At 41.0% G+C, this 22,891-nt stretch overlaps 1 protein-coding gene across 1 annotated transcript in view; it reads left to right on the plus strand.

Annotated features, from left to right (window-relative positions):
* The first annotated feature begins 12,867 nt into the window (after nucleotides 1-12,867).
* Carnmt1 (carnosine N-methyltransferase 1) overlaps nucleotides 12,868-22,891 on the plus strand; it is a 29,225-nt gene continuing 19,201 nt past the window's right edge. Inside the window, exons 1-3 of the mRNA XM_051194071.1 lie at nucleotides 12,868-13,336; nucleotides 18,812-19,007; nucleotides 19,772-19,935. Coding sequence (XP_051050028.1) covers nucleotides 12,891-13,336; nucleotides 18,812-19,007; nucleotides 19,772-19,935 — 806 coding nt within the window. The 5' untranslated portion in view covers nucleotides 12,868-12,890. The remainder of the gene's footprint in view (nucleotides 13,337-18,811; nucleotides 19,008-19,771; nucleotides 19,936-22,891) is intronic.

A 22,891-nucleotide genomic window follows, 5' to 3' on the forward strand; every position in this document is an offset into this window, starting at 1 on the left:
AGAAAGGATGGTGAAACAGGAACTGAAAATATATGCCACAGCTTCTCCCTAGTCAAGATTCTGTCAAAATTGAGTGGTTGTCATTTGTGTTATTGTCATAATAGATTTTGTTGTTTTTAGGTTGTTGTTGATGTTTAATATATAGTCTCTCACTGTGCAGCTTTGACTGACCTGGATATCATGTAGACCAGGCTGGCTTGGAACTCATAGAGATCCACCTGCCTCTGCCTTCTGAGTACTGGGATTAAAGGTGTACACCACCATACCCTCTTGTAATATATACATTTTCATGTACATTTTAGCTTATTAAGAATTTGAGATGCCCCCCCACCATAAGGTGTGATAGAGAACCCTTATACTTAACTTTTTGCTGTGTCAGCATTGAAGACATAAGCAGAGAAGGGTTGCCTTGTGGGGAAATTATGTGAGGAAACTGAACAGTGGCCATTAAAAATGGAAACATTGTACAAAGTTTGAAAAAAAAAAAAAAACTACTGTCTTTTGCTTACAAGTATCAGTAAGAAATACATCAGGAATTTAAAATAAAAAATTCCAGTGCTTGGTTTCCATATGTATCGTTTCATATTGCAGTTGCCCTTTATCAGTTCGTGATCATACTGAATCCAGAAAGATAAAGGAAGCAGTGTCTGCTCTTTGTACTGACAAGGAGCAAGTCTGCTAAAATCAATCTCACTTTCTCGATCCCTATAGGGTGTGCTGCCTGAAGACTTGTACTTAATATTAAACATGGCAGAGGATGGGAAAGACAAGACTGGGGCTGGAGAAACAGCTCAGCTGTTAAAGGCTAAGGCTCCCAGCTGGCACATAAGCATGAGGACCTGAGTGTGCATTTCTAGTACTCTCATGGGAAAACCCTGGTGCAGTGGCACTGGCCTGCATTCTGAAGGCTGGAGAGATGAAAAGATCAATCCCTAGGACCCATTGGTCTGCCACCCTGACTTATTGATGCGCTCTGGGTGCAATGAGAGACCCTGTCTCAAAATATAAGGTGGAAAGCAATAAAGGGAGGTTCCCAATGTCAAACTCTGGCCTTTGTGTCCAAGTGTCTATCACCTGCATACATATGTACACATACACAAACACGTGTATTCATCACACAGAAATGAAGACAAGATGAGTGTAGCAAAGGTTGAGCAAAGACTGTGCATTAAGACACGACACGCGGCCTCTCACCAGTGGATAAGATGCAAGCTTTACATTTGTAGGTACCAGTTCACCTTTTAAGAGTAAGCTTGTTTATTATTTGGCTCAGTGTGGACACTGAAACCAGAGCTAGTGAGGCAGACTACTCCACACAGCTAGCTAATGCTAGCTAATGGCAAGAGCAGGGCCAGGCCATGGCCCCACAGTACACCAGCATGGGCATAGATTTTTTTTTTATTTTACAATGAATCACAGAAACAGCCTACTAAAATGAGCCACCTCTCCCTCCCTAGAAAGGAACAAAGAGCCCTGGGGCAGGGGATGAAGCTTTCTGTTCTGGTTTGAGACCTAGTCAGGGAAGCTAGCCAGCTCATGAGGTTTGCCATAGGGCAAGGCACAAGGATAAGTTCCTGGAGGCTCCATGATGCTGACTGTGCTGACCTTAGGTTTGTGGCACAGGCTGATCCTTCAGTACGCTGTCAATGGTCCAAAGTGAAGGAAATAGAGGCAAGTGAAGGAAAAGGCAAGAAAGGCAATGCTCACCACTTCTGTATACATACAGAAACTCATTGAAATTTTTAATACTAGCTCAGAGGCTCTAGTCAGAGCAGCATGACCTACACAACATCAGGAACAGGGTGTTATGTTTGTGCCCATGAAAACAGATGCTAAAGAAGTTGGAAGTGAAGTATAGAATCATCTGTGGGCTTTTCTTGTAAAGCTCTCTGTCTCTCTGTCTCTCTCTCTCTGTCTCTCTCAAAGCTCTCAAAGCTCTGTGTGTGTGTATGTGTGTGTGTGTGTGTGTGTGTGTGTGTGTATGTATGTTTCTGTCACACCCACACATGCACATTTCTGAAAATTCACTGGTTCCTACCCTTTAGTATATCTGAGAATCATTTGGAAGGTTTGCTAAGAACATAGACTACCAGTCTCCACCTCAAACTTCTGACTCTGTAGATTGCAATAGTCTTAACAGTGACATTTCTAGCACACTTTTAGGTGATGGTGGCATCAATGACCCAGAGAGGGCCATTTCAGTTACTGTTGTAGTCAGCAGATAGCAGCTGCACACACAGAAGAGTTCCCACTGATAGAGCGTGGCCACTAAAAACCATCAATCATCTGTAGCTGCTGCTGGAGAAATAGCAGCAGGAAAGGGTTTGATTTTGTGTCCCTAGGGTTTGCTGGCCAGGAGCCTGCAGCAAACATTGCTTCCCCCCCCCCCCCCGGGGTCCAGATAATAGGAACAGGGAAAGCAGCAGCTGCCAGAGGCCAGCAGCTGTACCTCCAGAGAGGGTGGACTCCCTCAGAATTCTAGAGAACGAACCTCCAGAAAACGTGCCAGACTGAACTCTGTCATTTAGTGTATCATGGCAGTGCCTTCTCTGAGGTCTGGCCAGCCCTGATGCAGAGAAAGGAGGACAAAGGAGTTTCCTTGAGTGTCTTTTCAGCCCTATAAGATGGGCAGTTCCTCTTAACAGTTCAGTTCTTTGTGTTCCTTACTAGCCCCAACTTTCTGATGATTTTTTATTTGTAGAATAAATACCTACTTGTACTTATGAAGTTATGTGTGTATTCTATTGTTTTACATTGTACTTTCTTTAAACATGTCTATTTTAAGCATTTCAATCACTTATGTATTTTATATACTTTATATTTATATAAGCACAATTATTTTTAAAATAATTATTGATTTTATATAAGTAATATGCTCAATTCCTTATGTATTAGTTTCTAGTACTCATTATTATGTGGCCTTCCATTATCATGTGTGCCAGATGGACTCAGACTAACACAACTATTGGGCATGTTCAACTAATTATAAAAGAGGAATTTGGATAACTATTCATCTTCATTTCCTGTATTTTTTTAATTTTCCATTTCTTATTTCTGAGATATTATGCATACACCATTTGTCCATAAGGAAAAATGTGTTTGACAGTCAGAAGTGCTCCAGACAGAGCCTAGATGTAGTTCAGTGACAGAGAATTTGCCTGGTTTACATCCCCAACCCTATCGATCAATAAGCCAGTCAATTAATGTGCCACTAACTGCAGCTCTGTGGTGTTTGCATTCCCATAACTTTTTCACATAAGATATCTGGTGGGTTTTCTTTCTAATTCTTGGATGCTCTCCATTTGACAGTACAGTCCTTGGGGAAATAAGAGATGCTGGGTTTTTTGAGTCTATATTTCAGGTTACTTTTAAAACATGGTTTGCCTTAACCTACCATGCATTAGTTTGAAGATTATATGGATTTAACACGTTAAAGTGACCATGAAGAAATGATCTGTAAAATAATTCCCAATAGTAATATTGTTATGATGTTATTTAACAATTCAAAGTCTGTTGAAGGTTTTGTTTATCACACAAGCATACGGACACCTACCTAGAACCTGAAATTTTAATTTAAAAAAAAATTTAATTAAAAAAAAATCTTTCCTGAGCAGTTAACCTATCCACACACAGTGTCAAATGCTTGTAAGAAAATATGCTGCCTGATATAATGGCACACAGGTCAGGGTGGGGTCAGGGGGGTCAGGAGATCAAGGCCAGTCTCAGTTTGAGGTCAGCCTGGGATCGAAGTCTCAAAAACAAAAACTCAACAAAAAAAAAAAAAAAAAAAAAAAAAAGCAAACAAAATTCCATTTTGGCTGTTGGCAGTGCCTGTAATCCCAGCATTTAGAAGGCTGATGCAGAATTGCCAGTTTTGGGCAAGCCTGAACTAAATAAGTGATACCTTCCCTACCTCAAAAACGCCAAAAAAAAAAAAAAAAAAAAAAAAAAAAAGCAAGGGTGGGAGGTGTGGGAGGGAAGAACCATCCTCTAAAGCCTGGAAAAAAGAAAAGGTTTTTTTTTTTTTTCCTGTCCCTTCAGGGTTAGCTGACTCAGCCAAAGATTATCCAAGTCTCTGCAGGCACTCTTTAGCTGAAATTCTCTCCTGAGTAGAATAGTTTAGATCTTGTAAGTGTAAATGTTAACCTGTACAAACATCACCAGGTTTTCTCTCCTCAGCCCAGGTCACATTTGAGTCTAGAGAGGTCTTTTAAGGGTGGTATTCTACACGCTGAAGAGACTTACGACCATCCCTTTCTTCTTGTGCACCCCTCAACCCCATCCCAAGTTGTAACTCTAATACATTTCCCATTGCCATTGCCCCCTGGGGACAAAATCGTCCCCCACTTGAAAACAGCTGATAATGAAGCAAAATTAACTTGGCTGTCAGAAATGCAAATCGTTTTTCTGTTAGAGACAACCCTAAAAGCTCAGTTTATTGCTTTACACAAATTTACATTAAAGTGATCTTATTCCAGTACTTATAGACACAAGTTCTATCTCTAATTCTCTTTGAGCCAGCCTTACTATCTTGCCATCTTCTTAATTTCTTAAATGAATCTTTGAGACATGCTGGCTTTATATTCTACAAGTCATATTTTTAACTGCATGAAAGGTAGCATACATTATTTAACGGTTAAACAAACATATCATTATGAGACTGTGGGTGGTACAATAACTATCCCAAGTCATACTTTCCGCACTCATGGGAGATAGACTGGAAACTCAGCTTTTATGGTTCAAGTAGTGACACTCTTAACCACTTATGCTATCCTATCAGGCCAGTCCCCAAACTAACTCTGTGGCCCAGTGTGGTGATTTGACTAAGAATGGCCCCCATATGCTCATGTCTTTGAATGCTTACTCATCAGGGAGTGGGCCAAAGGATTAGCAGGATTAGCAGGTATGGCCTTGTTGGAGAAAATGTGTCACTGGGGGTGGGCTTTGAGGTTTCAAAAGCCCAGGCCAGGCCCAGTTACTCTCTCTCTCTCTCTCTCTCTCTCTCTCTCTCTCTCCTTCTCCTTCTCCCCCACCTCTGCCTCCAGACCAGGATACAGTAACTCTCAGCTACTACTCCAATGCCATACATGCCACCCCCAGGCTTCCTGCCATGATGTTAATGGATTAAGTCCCTGAAACTGTAATTAAACCCCCAATTAAATGCTTTCTTTCATAAGAGTTCCCTTAGTCATGGTGTCTCTTCACAGCAATAGAACAGTAACTAAGACACCCAGCTTCCTGAACCCACATCTCAATAACACCATCACCATCCTTAGCCACCCATTTTGTACGCTATTAAAAGTTTCATAGTTAAAATCTAAGAAGATCTCAGAGACACCTTCCCATGTTTTAATATTCTGTGCTTGTGGTGCAATACCACAGAAGGCACCTGAAAGTAAAGTTAACATTTATATAGGATTACCTCAGATTATTGTTAGTGCTTACAGTAAATCACAAATCACATGAAGAAGTGATGTTTACTTGCCGTGATTTGCTTCACATTCTGATGAAACCGGAAGTTAGAAAAGTAACTAACTAGATGGAGCCATTAATATAGATGATGTGTACTGCCTGGAAATCATGTTTTCAATGAAAGGCTCATAGAAGTGAATAGAAATTGCACAGAACAGAGAAAGATAATCCTGTGTTTGCATCTAACTTTGTAGTTTGAGCACATTTGTGCTGCTTACTTCTCTATGACTAAAGAAACCTTAACTTAGCACAAAATTGAAATGATTCTGTTGGGCCTGACAAAACTGTTTACGGGTTGACATAGAGTGTCATCAAATGCCTGGCACCTGGTGAGTATTTGATATTATTAGATCCATCTTCTGATCCCAACCCTCTTAATCCATCCTCCAGACCTAAAAGTGTTCTCAAGATCAAATAGCATGTTATGAAGTCATCCAGGAACATCTAAAAGGCCCAGCAAGTGCTAAAGCCCTTAAAAGTTTATTAGAAACATCTAAGCCTGTTACTGTGGCTAGAGGTGAGTCACTTACAACCCTTGGGGTTTTTAAAACTATGATTCTTTCCCCTTCAAAGCGTCTCATTATACTCATTGTAGTTGGTTTCATTCTGTAAAAACTGAGTGGGTGGGGTGGACAGTACATTTTCTCTAGGATGGGAGATGATGTGAGAGTAGTCCTCAGCCCTTGGAAGGGATTATTCAACCTGTGTGTTCACTGGGTTCTACCCCTCCTACTGCCCAAGGGAATCTTAACACCAGCCATGTCATTCTATCCAGCTGCTTATGCCCTGTTCTCTTGGAATACTCATTCTGGAGGAAATCATTCGATCTATCCTGCATAAAAAAGGGCTGTGTGGCAAAGTAGCAGGACCACCAGTGTGTCAAGAGCCAGTGCTGATTCACCACCTGGAACACTGAGCCATCGTGCCAGTGGGCCCTCCAACTGTACATAACCTTTAAATCAGAAGCCAGTATGATGTTTTGGCTTTGCTGTCCTGGGTTATGACAGACAAAGGTGTACGGTGTGGTTGTCTCATTGGCCATGGAAGAATTTACTACTCCCACCGTGATCTACTGCCGATCTCCTTAACTGATGACTCAGACATGATAATTCTTTCAAGAACCATTCAACAGTATTTTTCAAGTGTTTGTGAAGGGTCCTTGTTGTGCAGAGGAGACAAGGGTGAGAGTGTCATGTTTGGCTTCTGGCTGATCCTCCTCAGCCCACACACATGGACCAAAGGATACTAAATGTCCAAAACTGGAGCTAGGAAATGAGTTGGTAGAAGGTAGAACATCTTTTTCTGCCTCTCTTTCTTATCTGTTTCAAGAATAGGCAAGCAGCTTCATGTAGTAGTGACACCATGACAAACTAATACTGGTTTTCAATCTTGTTGTGAAGATCCTGACTGCCAATTGGGAATGGAATCAATCTACCTAATGTCTCAATTCTCCTTAGTTCCTGTCTCATCACACATATAATCTCCCCCAAAATCCTTTTATTTTTATCTTAAAAGTCTCATATTCCAGCTTTCACCCCTGGCCTCCAGCCTTGGACCAAGTAACCATTGTTTATCTCATCCCTTACCTAATCAATATCAACAGCCTCTTAACAAATTGTTTCATTGATAATCTTCTGCCAGATCAGTCCTAGCTGCAAGATTTTTGTTACTAAATTGTAGTGTGCTTTGTGCTTCTTGCTTGATTGGAAGCCTTCCGTTACTGGCACCACACTGACTCTTGTACTCACTGGGAAGGTTGTCACTTCTGTAGAGCAGTTGCTGAAAATGGATACCTTCAATCTAGTCATGAGAAGACCTGAAATAAACTCGTTGTTTGTGTCTCATACTCACAACCATACTCTTAATATGTTTACCAGCTATTCCATTTAGTATTCAAAAACATGAATACAGCATGCAGTATGCAACACTTTAAGTTTGTTTTTTTGGTTTTTTTTTTTTTTTTTTTTTTTTTGAGTGTTTGGGGATTTAACTCAGTTGTAGAGTACTTGTCTAACAAACACAAGGTTCTAGGATTGGTCCTCAGCTCTAGGAAAAAAAAAAGGTTTTGAGATCCTGTCTTTCAGTATGTGCCAGTTGGCCTTGAAATCAGCATCCTCCTACTTCAGCCTCCTGAATGCCGGGCAATATGTACAACCATGCCTGGCTGATACGGTTTCAGAAAGGAGCAGAAATTCTCAAACTGAAACTTGAGCTAAAGGTCATTTGTGTTATATTCTGTCAAAGAATCTCACTTCCTTCCACACATCCTAAAAATCTGAGGGAGGCAGAAATGAAAAAAAAAATTAGAAACAATACAAAACTATGGGCTATGTTGTCTGTCAGAGGAGTCAGAGGAAATTTCAACATATTACAAAGTGTAGTGAGATATCCACCCTGCCCTATAGCACTGACCACGCCCCCCCCACTGACCACGCCCTTTTGGGCGTGGTCACGGGTGCGGACATAATGGAGGGCTAGGTTAGGTCTGGGGTCCCCGACCGCAGCTCGCTCTCTTGGTTTCTGTTAGGTCATCGAGAGCAACCTGGGTGTGGATCCTTGGAGCATGAACTTGCGGTTCATCAATTTCATGTGTAAGTGCATTCTTGCCTAATAAACCTCACTTAACCTGTACTGAGTCTAGTGAATCTTGCTTCCATGTGTCCTTAATAAAGTCCAGGGTGTATGTAGTATGTTTACTGGAAATTTTCTTGAAAGAAAACCATATCAGAATAGTTTCTTTGAGCTTTACGTCTTATCTTTGCTTTCATCTGCTGGTGAACATTTGGCTTCTTTTTGGTCCCTGGCTTTAGATTGTTATGTATAGATTTAAATAAATACAACCTATTGTACTGACCTTACACATGCTTTTGTGTGCACACGTGTTTTCATTCTCTGTATATGCATATGAACACTGGGCTTCATGGTAAGTGTGTGTGTTTGGTTTTGTAAGGAACTACTAGAGCCTTTGCTGAACAGTTCCCGGAATGACCCTAGATGGACCTGGACCCCACCCCTTTTTCACTTGTGTTTTTAAATTTTTATTTTATGTGTATATGTCTCAGAAAGGATCACAAGATGAGCATTGGCTCTCCTGTAACTGAGGTTATAGGCAGTTGTAAGCCACCATGGGTTCTGGAAACTGAACATGCTCTGAACCACTGAGTCATCTCTCCAGCCCTTACCTGTGGTTCTTATGAATAATGAGGCAGCTGGAGACTCAATGTCCTGAAATAAGTCTCATCTCTGTTCCTGATCCCTAGAAACAAGATGGTCTTCAGTGGTTTAACCCAGTGTGTCATATGGTTCAGGATATAAAAGCCAGGGTAGTCTGCTTCTTGCAGCTCTCAGCTGTGATACAGATGACACATTCACAAATGAGACTCCAACCTCCCTGGACAGCCTTCCTGAGTCTTGGCAGGACCAGCTCATAATGAATTTCAGGCTTCCACTGACCCTTGCTGCCCATCTGTACATAATGAATCTGCTTCATGTAACTAAATAGATGCAAGTTTTCTGTCTCAGTAGAGGCAGGATTTGGAAACCATCAAACATCACACTCCTTTGCACTTTCCCAGAGCAGGCAGGCCTGTCACTCCACATTCTCATCAACAGCAGACAAACGAAGGCACTTTAAATGCTTATTTAGCAGCTCTGTAGAACAATGGAAGAGAGTAGAAGTGTGCTTTTCTGATATTCCTGGACATGACCTTGACTGTGCTTATTTTGGTTATTCCTGTTCCTGGCCATAACCCCCTCCTTTTTTCTTTTTACTTTTGACTTGTTTTGAGACAGGGTTTCTCTGTAGCTTTGGAGCCTGTCCTGGAACTTCCTTCCTAGACCAGGCTGGCCTTGAACTCATAGAGATCTGCCTGCCTCTGCTTCCCAGTTGGATATTACCTGATAAAAACAGTCCATAGCCTTTTTTAGCCCCCATGGTTGGTTTCATGTTTTGGGAAGATGTCCATAGGGGAAAATCATTGCAAACAAGTCAGGTCAAGGAAGTCTTAAGGAAAAATATTTTTTTTTTCAGCTTGTTGTAAGCTACCATGTGGATTCTGAAAACTAAATCCAGATCCTCAGCAAGAGCAGAAAAGGTTCTTAACCACTGAGCCATCTCTCCAGTCCTTACCTGTAGTTCTTATGAATAATGAAACTGCTGGGGACTCAACATCTTGTAAAAAGTCTAGTTTCTTTAACTGGAAATGAAAGGCTCTGAGAAGAGGTAAGAAAAGACAGTTATTGAGATAACAGGTCAATCATGTGTCAATCTATCTCATGTATTTATCCCAGACTTTGTTGAGTCCTTACCCATTGGGAGAAGTAGATGGGGGTGGGTGGGTGGGAGGGAGACAGGGGTAGTGAGGAGGGGTGGTAGGGAGGGCTGTGGCTGGAATGTTAAATGAAATTTTTTAAAAAATTAAAAAAGGAGTATACATATTAATTGACAAGAAATGATATTTTTAAGCTTAATGCATCTCATTATATGTGTACATATTAAAAAACATATAATACATAAATAATGACAACAAAAAAAGACAGAAAGGGAATAAGAGAAGAATCTCAGACTTGTGGTTTATGTGCCTGGAAAATTGATTTGTCTGATCTGTTTCTTTACCTGCTAAGGGAAGGTAATGCCACCTCCTTCACAAAATAGGGGAAAGTGAAAAATGTAAATTATGAGTGTTAGATTACATTATATTCTAATATAAGTACAGTCAGAGCCATAAGGAGAACTGACAAAATGTAGGCATGCATGATGGGTAGGACAGTGCAGGGAACTTGCTGGTATGGCCCCATACTGATCCCTTGGTTTCCTCATGTGCAAATCACAGCCATGTTTACACTCAAGCACCATGGTAACACACTGTATTTTAACAGAGAATACCTATCCTTTACATAATTTCAAAATGTTTACTTTATTTCTCAGGAATTTGAAAAATAGGTAAGTGATATCTTTACCCATGACATTCTGAAATGTGTCAATTAGGCTATTCAGGCCTATGTCAATATTATGACGTGTGTGTGAGTGTGAGTGTGTGTGTGTGTGTGTGTGCATGCACACACACACAAATGCAGAATTAGTAATAGCTAATGGTATAATTTCCAAACACCAGTGTTTAAGAAAAATGGGAATTAAATAGGAATCTGGAAGGACAAGCAAGGAATTGGTGGATTGTGTCTGGAGAAGGGTTACAGGTGACTACAATAAAAACATTGTATTTGTACTCTTGCATTTTTCATTAGAGTTTGAGCCACATGTTAGTGTGTTACTCTTAAGACATATACTGAAAGCAGGGTGTGGTGGTTTGGGTCTTTAATACGAATATTTAGGAGGCAGAAGCAGAATCTTTGAGGTTTTTCTGTTTGCTTGTTTGTTTGGTTTTGCTTTCTCCCAGACAGAGTTTCTTCATGTATCATTGGCTATAATGGAACTAGCTCTGTAGACCAGGCTAGCCTTGAAGTCACAGAAATCTGCCTGCCTATGCCTCCTAGAGCTGGGATTAAAGGTATGCATCACCACCACTATCTCATGGGATCTCTTGAGTTTTAGGACAGCCAGGGCTACAAACCAACTTCTAGGGGTCAGCCACAAGTATGTACTCTTACATACATACACACACACACACACACACACACACACCCCACTGAAACACTTTCCACCAATTTCCTCTGTTGCCATGGAGTGCTACAAGGCTCAGATTTTGAGTGCATCTGTATCTATGTTGACCAGGCCAAGGTCCAGATGGGCAATGCCTGCTGGGAGCTCTACTGCCTAGGATATGATATCCAGTCTAATGACAAGATACCAACTGACAGGACCATTACTCAAGAGACCTTATTCACCTTATTTGGGGAGACAGGCACTGGCAAGTGTGTGCTCAGGGCAGTGTTAGTAGACCTGGAACTCACAATCATTGGTGAAGTTCACACTAATACCTTTTGTCAGCTTTTCCACCTTGAGTAGCTCATCACAGGCAAGGAAGATGGTGCCAGTGACTATGACTGTAGACATAACACCATGGGCAAAGAGGCCATTGACTCCATCGTGGACTGGATTTGCAAAATGAATGACCTGCTCACAAGGCTTCAGAGCTTGTTTCTCTTTTCCAAAGACTTGTTCAGAAATACTGATTTGATTCTGGCTCATCTCCCTAATAATGAAATGACTTTCTTGATTCTAGCAACTTAAGACTTTTCCATTGATCACCACCCATCAGAGCACTCTGAACTGCCTTCATGGCAGACATGAAACATGGTCAGAGAAACCATAATACCCAAGACCCAAACTACACTAACTGGAACCACCTCACCAGCCAATGATGGTTCCAACACTACTTTTCTCAGATTTGATGGAGCCCTAAATATTTATTCAACAGAATTCCGTACCAACCTGATATCCTACCCTCACATCACTTCCCTCTGGCTACATATGACCATGACCTAGTAGAGTCCTAGAGAAGACACATTGAGGTGTGTGCATTCTGAGCAAGATCATAGATACCATGGAGACTCAGGTTCCCCTAGATCACAAGTTTGATATGGTGTATGCCAAGCTTGCCTATGCATGTGGGTGAGGGCATAGAAGAAGAGTTTTCTGGAACCTGTTCTAGAGCAGGGTTAAGAGGCTGGAAGATAGTGCGGAAGGACATGCTGGTGAAGGGTATTAGCTTGTTTGCTGAAATTTTATGCTTCATTGTTTGGGAACTTGTTGCCCCTATTTTTTAGAGTTTTCTCTGGTAATCCTAAACTATCAATAGAGGTAATGCTTCCATTGGAGAGATGTCTCCGCAGTTGATAATGCTTACTCTTCTCCCCAAGGTGGGAGTGTGGTTCCCAGAAACCACATTTGCTTGTAACTTGAGTTCTAGGGAGATTCAAAGGCCTCTTCTGGCCTCTGTAAGCAACCCCACACATGTGGTATTACCCCCACCCCACATACATATAAATGAAAATATTTTTAAAAATTAAGTACAGTAAAATTTTAAAGCATCTTCGTGTAAGTTTAGCCACAAATAAAGTTTTTAGCATTGTTTTCATTTCAATTAACTTAAATCATGAAAATGCCAACCACAGGTGATTGTGCCTCCCAGCTCCTTGGATGCTTAAAGGAGAATCCATTTAAAATCAAATGAGTTTAAAAGAGGAGCGTAAGATCTTCCCCTTTTGCGTTCCTAAAGTTAAAACATTCTAAATAAATTTATGGAAATCTACTTTTCCTTTCCCTTTCCTTGCCCTTGTAGCTCAGAGTCCGCCCCTGCTCCAACCAGCCAGTCAGGCTCGTGGCCCCGCCCACTCGGCCTTCACAGGTACTCTGCTCGAGCCACGCCCCCACAGAGGGCTCCGCCTCCACCTGGCCCTAAGCCACGCCCCTAAGCGTCACCTTACGTCATCGCGTCGTAGCGGAAGCCCGGCAGCGAATGAGCGCGGGCGGCCGCGCGGGGCCTTGGCCTCGTTGTCAGCGCGTGCGCGCCGAGTGCGCGAGTCCCGAAACCCTGGCGGAGCGCAGCGCGAATGGAGGCCTGAGGGCGGCGGGGGCGGGGCGCGCCGCGAGCGGGGGCCGTGGCCGCGGCGGGCGCCGTCTAGAGGAGGCCCGGCCGTCCGCCACCACGCACTCGGGCGCGGTGAGACGCAGGCGGGTCAGATCGTGGGCCGCGGCGGCGATGCAGCGAAGGCGGCGCGCTCCGCCCGCGCCTCAGCCGGCCCAGGACGGCGGGCGCGACGAGGAGGTGGAGGTGCAGTTCTCCGCCGGGCGTTTGGGCTCGGCCGCGCCTGCCGGGGCCCCGGCGCGCGGCACCGCCGAGGATGAGGAGCGGCTGGAGCGCGAGCACTTCTGGAAGGTCATCAACGCGTTCCGCTACTACGGGTAAGGCGCGCCCTGAGCCCGTCCCCCAGCCTCGTGGCGGGTTCGCGGAGCCCGCGGTCACCTGCGCGCGCTCCTAGGGGACGGCTTCCCACTTTCCCCGGAGCCGCCCGGAAAGAGCGTGCACTTTTGTAGAGAACTGAACGGTGCTGCTGAGTGGCTCTAACCGGATGGTGAAGGGTAGAAGTGATCCCGGAATCCTAAAATGTGGATTCAGGGTAAGGGAAAGAGAGCGGGAACCGGAGGTGGCTTTATGAGTTCTTGTAGTCTGCGAGTAAGTATGGAATTCCTTTCGTGGGCGAGGCGTGGTTGTAGGACCCTGAAGTGTGCTTCCCCATTCGTAATCCCAACTTCCTAACTTCGACGTTTCGTCTAGATAGGTGTTCAGATAGCCTAGTCAGAGTGTGTCTGAAAGGGTCTTCGTGCATTTGGAATTTTGGGCAAAGATAAATCATTCTGGTAAGCGAGAAATCATAAATCGCACTGGTAGCTATATTCTCAGCCTGTAGTTGGAAGCAGAAAGACGGGCATGGCCCCTTGAACATGTCAAACCATCATACATGGGACCCTCGTGGTAGTCTTATTTTTATGTCACAGCACTTGGCAACGTAGTTGAAGCTCTATTTTTAACGAATAAAACATAGTAGCAAAGAAAAAGACACTCTTATGCAGCCCGCTCCAGTTTTAGCAGTGGTTACATTACTTTGTTACTAGTTTAAATTGAGTAGTTATTTAGGATCTGACGGTTACATTGTGACAGGTGTGGCAGACATGTGGAACTCAAGGCCTCAGGCTTTCCAGGGAGCGCTACTGCTTTAGCTACACTTACAGGCTCACGACAGACTTGTTTCTTGAATCATAGATTTTGATGAAATAATTGCCTAATTAAACTCAGAAGGAGGGGTTATTTTGTTAGTGGCACGTTTTACTTTACTTTTGTAAAATGTAGAAAGAATTTAGGAAACAACTGGGCATATAGTAGATTGTTAAACTTATGTTAATTGTATTCAGTTTTAATATATTGGAGCCAAGAATTGGTGCTTATTATTAGGTATTGGATGGGCCCTTACCTTGGAGGAGAGGACCTTTGACCTGGAACTTGTCTTGAGTGTTGTAGTATAAAAAAGATGCTGTATGCATTTTCTAGTTGTGACCCGCTTCTCCATGCTTTCATCTCTCTTTAACACATTGAGTGTGGGGTTCATTAAAATGTTTCTTTATTCGTATGACCTGTCTGTGTGAAACACTCCAGATCTCTGGAAAAGTAGTGTAGCATAAGTAATATGGTATTTAAATATAAGAGGTGAGGGGTATAGCGAGCACTGTGTTGCTTTTGTGAATTTGTTTGACAGTCTTGAAGAGCCAGACTGTCAAAATACTGCAGCCACTAACTCATATGGGGATAGACATAAACATAAATGAACTGAAAGAAATGGGTTGCTTGGTCTCTCACTAGCCATATATCAAGTTCTCCATCACTTGTTAGTAGTGTATGGCTAGAAGTCTTTTCATCATCAAAGTCAGTTCTGACAACCAGTCCTGTTCTAGACTCCTAGCACATTTTGAAGGGGTTGGTTTTACACTGAAATTTATAGTAAATAGATGACTCAGACTAAAGGTCACAGGGCAAGAAATACCATTTAGCTCCTGAGTGTACCAAAGAAGCTAGAGTGATGACATTCCTTAAAAGCAGAGTACCATCAAAGTTACTCTATTTGACCAATGAGGCCTTTACAAATATTCTGCTTCTCACACATGAACATTATGTGAACAAGGGGCCTTGGATGGCTGCTCTGGAAGGAGGGTACAAAATGACTGACTAGCTAGTGGGCCTTAGCTTGTAGTTTCCATGACAGTTACATGACCCCAATTATAGCATCATAAGATCAAACTGCTTTCAGCTCTGGTAAAATGCCTGGGGGCATTTTTAGGGGTTGTGCCTAATGGAGCTACCTCCCCCCACCCCCAGCTGAAACCTTGTTTCTGGCAGCTCTAAAGACAACTAGATCACTAGGGGTAAAGGAATGTGCTTTCTTTCATCCCTCTCTGTGCAGTTACCTATCAGTCGTCTGAGTAAATGCAGCGTACTAATAAGTAATAAGTAAATAGAGCTCACCTTCCCCACTGCCAGGGGGATGGATAGTCACCATGAAAAACCAAAGCAACAATATGCTTGATTTTTGTTGTTCTTACTGAAATGTAGACTGGAAAGTGATAAAGATGGAAGTTGTACCTAGAAGAATCACTAGCAGGGCAGGGGAGGGTTGGGGAGACTTTGAGGGGGTGACAGCATCTATCTAGCTGCAATATTCCTGGCTAGCAAGCCCTTCACTACTCTTTAGCCATAATGGGTGGGGCCTGTGCACTGTGGGCCTGAGAAAAGTCAATTGGAGATGATAACTTCTGACTTGAGTGTTAGCTGTTAACTAAGAAAGGGGGAGACACCATACTAAAAGTGAGTTTGGTAGTTTTGGTTGTGGGTTTTGAGGTGTGGTGAGATGATGATGGGACAATTGCTTAGGAATACTAGGAAGAAAGTATAATAAGACTGAGCTGTTTACAGTGAACTTCAAATTGTTGCCACTCTTCTGTTTGCCTAACTTTACTAAGACAATTTTAGAACTATATAGATATTGATAATCTTTTTGCTAGTGGAGAGAATGCCCATAGAGCCTTGAGGTAGTGTAGGACATCACATGATGGAAGGGACTGGGCATCCTCAGGTTCTCCTTTCTTTTTCTTCTAAAGCTACACTCCCATCAGATCAGAGCTACCCTACCCTTCAGGTACCTTTTAACTTTAGTATTTCCCAAAAGTCCTACCTTCAAATACCATACTTGGCTTATGTTTCCATCCTTTATACCTCACAATGAGGATTAAATTTTAATGTGCATTTTTGTGGCTGCTTTCAAACCATAGTATATACAGACTGTGAATACACACAAAAAAAAATTCACTACTCAATGCCCAGTAGTTAGGGAATAGATTAGTAAATTTTGGTTGCATAAAGTAGAATGTTAAACAACCATTTTATTCATTTATATTTGAGAACATTTATCCAACATGACAAAAATTCTTCCTGTAAGGACAAAGAATTATAAATGCCTCTCAAACACTGAGGTGTATCCAAATCACCTGTAAGTCTTAGCTAAAGGCAGGGGCCAGCTCAGTAGGACATAGGTCTGTCTTGATGTACATTCCTAACCATTCTGAGAGGTCTGCTATTGCATTTGGAATAGCTGTTACATGACAGCAAGCCAGGCCCAGAAAGACAGATAGTTCATGTTGTTATGTGTGGAATCTAAACAGACACAGATAGAAGAGAAGAATGGTAGTTAACCATCAGATAGGAGTGGAGAGGTGAAGATTCGGGGTAAATATTACTTTATGGTCCATAAATGCATTTAGCTAGTATTTGTGAACCCAATCTTGGATGAATTTGTCTTTAACAGCCCAACTGTCTTTAACAGCTAAAGTGTCTTTAATAGCTATATGTGAAAGGTTAGAAGTAGTTCTTTCTAGAAGAGAGATTGCTATCTCTCTTTCCTGAGTAGTTTTACTTTTCTACATTTTTTTTTTCCTGGCATTTCTTCTGTGGATTTGTTAATATGTAGAAAGTAGGCATGCCTGCTTTATCTTGCATGCTGTCACTGAGATAAATCCCAGTGTAAACAACTTGAGGGGGTGGTGCAAATGTATTTTGATGCATAGTTTCAAAGGTTTCAGTTGGCTGTGAGGAAACATGACTGATATCCTGGCAGCCAGCAAGCAGAAAGAATGAGGCTCTGGACAAGATGCCCCTGTGACCTACCACCTCCAGCTACCTCCAAGAGTTTCTAGAACTGACCCCAAAAAGCACTAGTTGCTAGGAACCAGGCCTTTTGTACATGTTTTGGCTTTTTTTGTTTGTTTGTTTGTTTGTTTGTTTGTTTCTTTTTTGAGAAAAGGAATTTTATATCCAAACCCAAACAAGTACTTAACTCTGTTCACTAAGTTTTCATATACAGTAAAGGCTGATGGAATGAACAGAGGACTATCATGATACCTACCTTGTGGGTCATGTACATGCTTGGCAGTTATTACATTTCAATGAGTGGTATTTCCATGATCATTATTTTTATCTTGTTTCATCAAGATACTTAGGGGTGTAAAAGGATCACACAGACTTGAGAACAGTCGTCATACTGTTCCCAGTGTAAAAAAAGCAGTGTCCCTGCAACCACTGACCAGGTGGCCTCTTACATCACCCTCAGGGCCTCTCTACCAGAGTGCCACACATGCTTCTAGAAACATGACTGTGACATGTGTGTATAGCAAGAGATTCTTCTGTGCTTCATTGCTCTTCACAGAAAGTGTGTATGTACCTTTTTATTTTAAAGAAATACTTGTTTTATTTGTATATAGAGAATATAAAGAATGCCACAGTGAGTGCCAGTGAGGCACCACTCCCCCCCCATAATAGTTGTAGCTGTACTTTGTTCATTTCTCTACATTCCACTGTGTAACTATAATTTCTACACCCTGACCACCAATAATGGGCTTTCTGTGGCCTGTGGGGTTTTGTGTTTGCTATTTGACATTGCAGTGGTGAAGATGGCTTGTGCTTCTTGAGCATGCGTAGGAGTATAATTTTTAGATCATAGGGCTGATAGAACATTAAGCCTCACTAAGGATGTTGTTATTTTACAGAGTGGTTGTACTCATCTCTGCATTCACCATTAGTGGGTAAATGTTCTAATTTTTCCACAATTTCACCAACATTTGGTCTAGTTGGATTTCTATATTTTTGCCAGTTTGGTTGATGTAAAATGACACTTAGGTGTGAGTATATATTTAGGTTCTAAAAATGAGGCTCATCTTTTTACTTGTTGAATAAGCAGTTCCTAGAGTAACCTTTCGACTTAGGAACTCTTTGGAATGAAAATTGTGAATATTACCCTTGAAACTCTTTAGAATCTTCATTTTCATTAGCATAATACTTCTGTATTATATGCTTTATATTTGTGAAAATTCAACTTGGCTGGCTTTTCCTTAGTTTTAAAACATATTACTATTTTGATTCTGGGGATTTAATCTAGGCTCCTCCAATGTGCTGGTTAAATACTTTGTCACTGAAGTATATACCCAGGCCATTTTAATACACTTTTACAACAACATGTTTCTACTTGAGGAAATAGGAATCTAAGCCATTCTCTAGTTTTGCCTAAAATGTTTAATTTGAAAGTTGAAATTAATTTAAAAATTGTAAATTAATCTTTTTCCTCCTATTTTGGAGTTGTTCATTGCGCTGAGAAGTATTCCTCATGCAGTAGAAACAAACTTTCTAAACTGATATCCTTCAAAAGTCAAAGGATAGTTATTAAGGTCAGTGTCTGGCATAACTAGGGGATAGTTATATAGGGTGACAATCTTAAAATGAGGTTGCCTCTGGCAAGAGACTTCTTTTGCCATTTAAAATAAACTCCTTTTCTGTTTTAGCACCAGTATGCATGAGCGAGTGAACCGAACAGAAAGACAGTTTCGATCACTTCCACCTAACCAGCAGCTACTGCTCCCTCGGTTTCCTCTTCACTTGGACGAGATCCGGAAATGCATCGATCATAATCAGGAAATACTGCTGACCATTGTGAATGATTGCGTACATATGTTTGAAAATAAAGAATATGGAGAAGATGTATGTGAAGCTTATTCTATCTCTTTTTATCTTAGGGTAACCATTTGTATGTCCAAGTCTTGAACAGGGTCATCCCCTTTACTGAGGGTGTTTTCATGTTTTGAAGCTAGAAGAACAGTATAAAGAGATTGCATTTGTTCGTTGTTTTTTTCTAACACCTAGATAACAGTTGTAATTGTTGATGCTTTCACATGGTATTTTGAATGCTATAGCATATAAGAGACTTACTTAAATTTCTTAAAAGACTTTACTAGCTATATTAATATCCCTTGTTGTTTTTTCAGTATCTTCCATTTGTTGATATTCATTTTTCACTTTAAAATAAAAATATTTTCACTTAAATCTCAAGTGACTGGCAGTGATAGAAGGTGAAGTCTCTTTGTATCCAAATGGTAGACAGTTTGGCCTGTCCAGTGTGAACTGTCAGTGCTGCCCATCAATGTGCTGGAGGGGTTTTCTTCCCTCTCCTGGAGGGTGGGATGTTATGTCTCCATAGCAGCTCAGTGCTGGTCCTTTCCTGAGTAAGGACTGCTTTACTTTGTGGTAATTCATGATTAATAAATCTTCCTCTGTTGAGGGTAGATGTGAGAGCACCAAACTTTTCTCATGTCGGGTCTCAAGCTGCACTTGAGATACACACCCTAGGTGAGGATGAGAGACTAGTAATTATTCATTCATCCACCTATATCTTAGACTGCTCATTTAACCATGTTTAAAATTGACTGTCATAAAATAATTCTTTCTTTTTTCTTCCCATTAAACAGGGCAATGGAAAGATTATGCCAGCATCCACTTTTGACATGGACAAGTTAAAATCTACATTGAAACAGTTTGTAAGAGACTGGAGTGAAACTGGAAAAACAGAAAGGGATGCCTGCTATAATCCAATCATAAAAGAAATTATAAAAAACTTTCCAAAAGAGAGATGGTAAATACTACTGCATTTCTAACGGCTTTCTTTAAGGCATATAAGCTTAGCTACGGCATTTCATCTTGTGATTCATTTTCATAGCCGCTCTGTGCCTGCATGTTTTTACGTGTGTGAGAGATCTGTTTGTTACTGGAGGCTTCAGTTGGGTGAGGTTGGAGTTTTTATGTTCATAACATTTGCTCTAGTAATTATGAGAAATTTGAAACTTAAGTTAGATATTACAGTCAGTAATACACACTGCTTTTTAAGTTGTTTTTAAAACAAAGCAATAGTGATAGATTTTACTTTATCTCATTAAGACACATTTAAAAGAAATAAGAGATCTGTACCATAGAGAAGTAATTCACTTTTTTTTTTTTTTTTTTTTTTTTTGAACATAGAACTTTTGGCCATTCTGAAGGTCATGGTCTGATTTTCAGACCAACATTTGTAAATGAATAAAGTGAAATGCACAGAACAACAAAGAACCAGTTATTTTGAAATAATGTTACTGAAATATTTAAAAAGGAAACTTGTGAAGAGCTGGAGTGGTATGCCTGTGTTTGGGTCCCCAGCACCTGCTTAAGAAGCCAGGCCCTTTGTAGTCCTTGAGCTGGGAGACCCTGTCCTGTCTCAAAAAAGAAGGTGGGAAGCAACCGAGGAAGACATTCAGTATAAACTTCTAGTGCAACACACACACACACACACATACACACACACAGACACATTCTATAAGTAAAGTAAGCAATATGTCTTAATTAAAGCAAATACTGTGATATTATATATGTTTTACAATGTATTTATTAAATACAGCCTGGCAGTGGGTATAAGTACTATATTATGAAAATGCTGAATAGTTTGTACATTATTTTGATAAAAATGTGATTTCTATTGGCGATAAAGTCAGATATTCCTAACCCACTATTGCTCATTGCCTGCATTTTGTAATTGAGGACAAATGTAAAGATTATTGCAGTTAGAATCTTTTTGGGGCTGGAGAGATGGTTCTGCAGTTAGAGCATGTACGTTACTGCTCTTGTAGAGGATTCAAGCTCTGTTTACAGCTGAACATTATCAGGCGGCTTACAATCACCTGTAATTCTGGCTCCGCACGATCCGATGCCCTCTCTGGACCCTCTGGACCCTGCGGGCATCTGTACTCACATATATGCTCATTTATATACATACATATACATACAATTTAAAGTAGACCATTTTTAACAAATAATAAAATAAAATCTAATTTTTCCTCATGTGCATTAAGTCCAGCGAATTTTGTTCTCAGACCACTGGGATTCCATAGGTCCTTGTGTTCAGGGTGTATCCTTTTCAGAATGTCAGTGCCTATGGTTCTTTTTCTTTCTGTCTCTGAACTTTTAATTTTGAAATAACTTCAGAATTATGGTTAATGAATTTATTGTACAACCACCTTCCATATACTCTTTACCAAAATTCATCAAGTTTTGGCATTTTACAGCATCATTGTATCATTCTCACTTTCTCCTTCCCTCCATCTTCCAGCACATGGATCTACAAACACACATTCAAAATTATTGTGAAGCTGTTTGAGACTTCTGTTAGTATTTGCCATGCTTTCTTACTGCTTAAAAATTCACAGTTTTAGTCTTCAGGATCTCACTGTGTAACCCTGGGTGGCCTGGAACTTCTGGCTGACCTGGAGTGCTGAGATCCATCTGCCTCTGCCTCCTCAGTCTGGGATTAAAAGTGTGTGCCACCACACAGGTGCACAGTTTATTCTTAAGTCTGTTCCCTGCCGGTTACCAAATTCAGGAACCTAATAATATATACTCAGATTTCATAATTGCCCTGGTAGTCTCCTTATAACATTTCCTGTCTGTTCTAAAGTCCAATCACTGGTGGCTGCATTATGGCATTTTCATGAACTTATGTCACACATGGCTTGTATTCATGCATTTCCCCATTATGTCACGTAGTTTATTTTCAGGGGAATAAACATAAAGTCATAAAGTCATGGTGTAAATGCGTATGGGTTTTTGGCATTTTGGACTGTGCTTTCTGAATAGAATTTAGCATTCTTATATTTATGGTTGTGAGCCTAGCCTTTTAATGGCTGAGGTAGCCCTCCAGCCCAGGCTGGCCTCAAACTCACAGAGATTCGCCTGCCTCTGCCTCCAGAGTGTTGCTGGGATATGCCATCAATGCCCAGCTAGAATTTAGCATTTTTTTTTTTTGGTTGTGAGCCTAGCCTTTAATGGCTGAGCCATCTCTCCAGCCCTAGAATTTAGCATTCTTATAGGTTTTTTTTTTTTTTTTTTTTTCTTGTTGTGGGGAAGATTTCCATAGGTAAGATATGCAAAAAGTCTTTCTTCCTTCCCAATTTGAAAGACTTATTCCTTGTTTTTGTTTTTAGGGTGAACACTTTCTCTTTTTCACCATGGAGTATAATACTAACTGGGGTTTTCATAATTCCCCTTTACTTGTTGAATAATTTCTATCTTTCTTAGAAAGGATGTTGGATATTGCTAAATACCTTTGAGTCCATTGAGACAACCTTGTTGAGGTCTACCCCTTCCCTCACTTCACCACCCCCATTTTATTAAAATCTCATTTTGTTGTGTGAAACCACCTTTGCCTTCTTGACATAAATCATATTTGGTTATGGTAAGTAATTTCCTAACCATATTATTGGGTTAGATTTGCTAATATTTTGTTTGGGATTTCTACAATTATTCGTTGTAAGGGATAGGCCTATAGTTTCTTTTGCTAGGACTAAGCCTTGCCTTCTACCATGGGACATTGAGGTAATAACAGCTTGCTTTTTATTCTTCCCTGGATGATAAGAAGCAATCTTCCATAAGAATCATCTTGAAGACTTTCCTTTGAGTTGAAATACTACAAACTTCAGCACTTATAGGCTGTTGTCCTCAAATCAGCGCTACTACAACTTATCTGTTTAGATGTGACATATGGCCATATGGCCACTAGCACTGAG

Source organism: Phodopus roborovskii, unplaced genomic scaffold, assembly GCF_943737965.1.
Source record: "Phodopus roborovskii unplaced genomic scaffold, PHOROB, whole genome shotgun sequence".
NCBI lineage: Eukaryota > Metazoa > Chordata > Mammalia > Rodentia > Cricetidae > Phodopus > Phodopus roborovskii.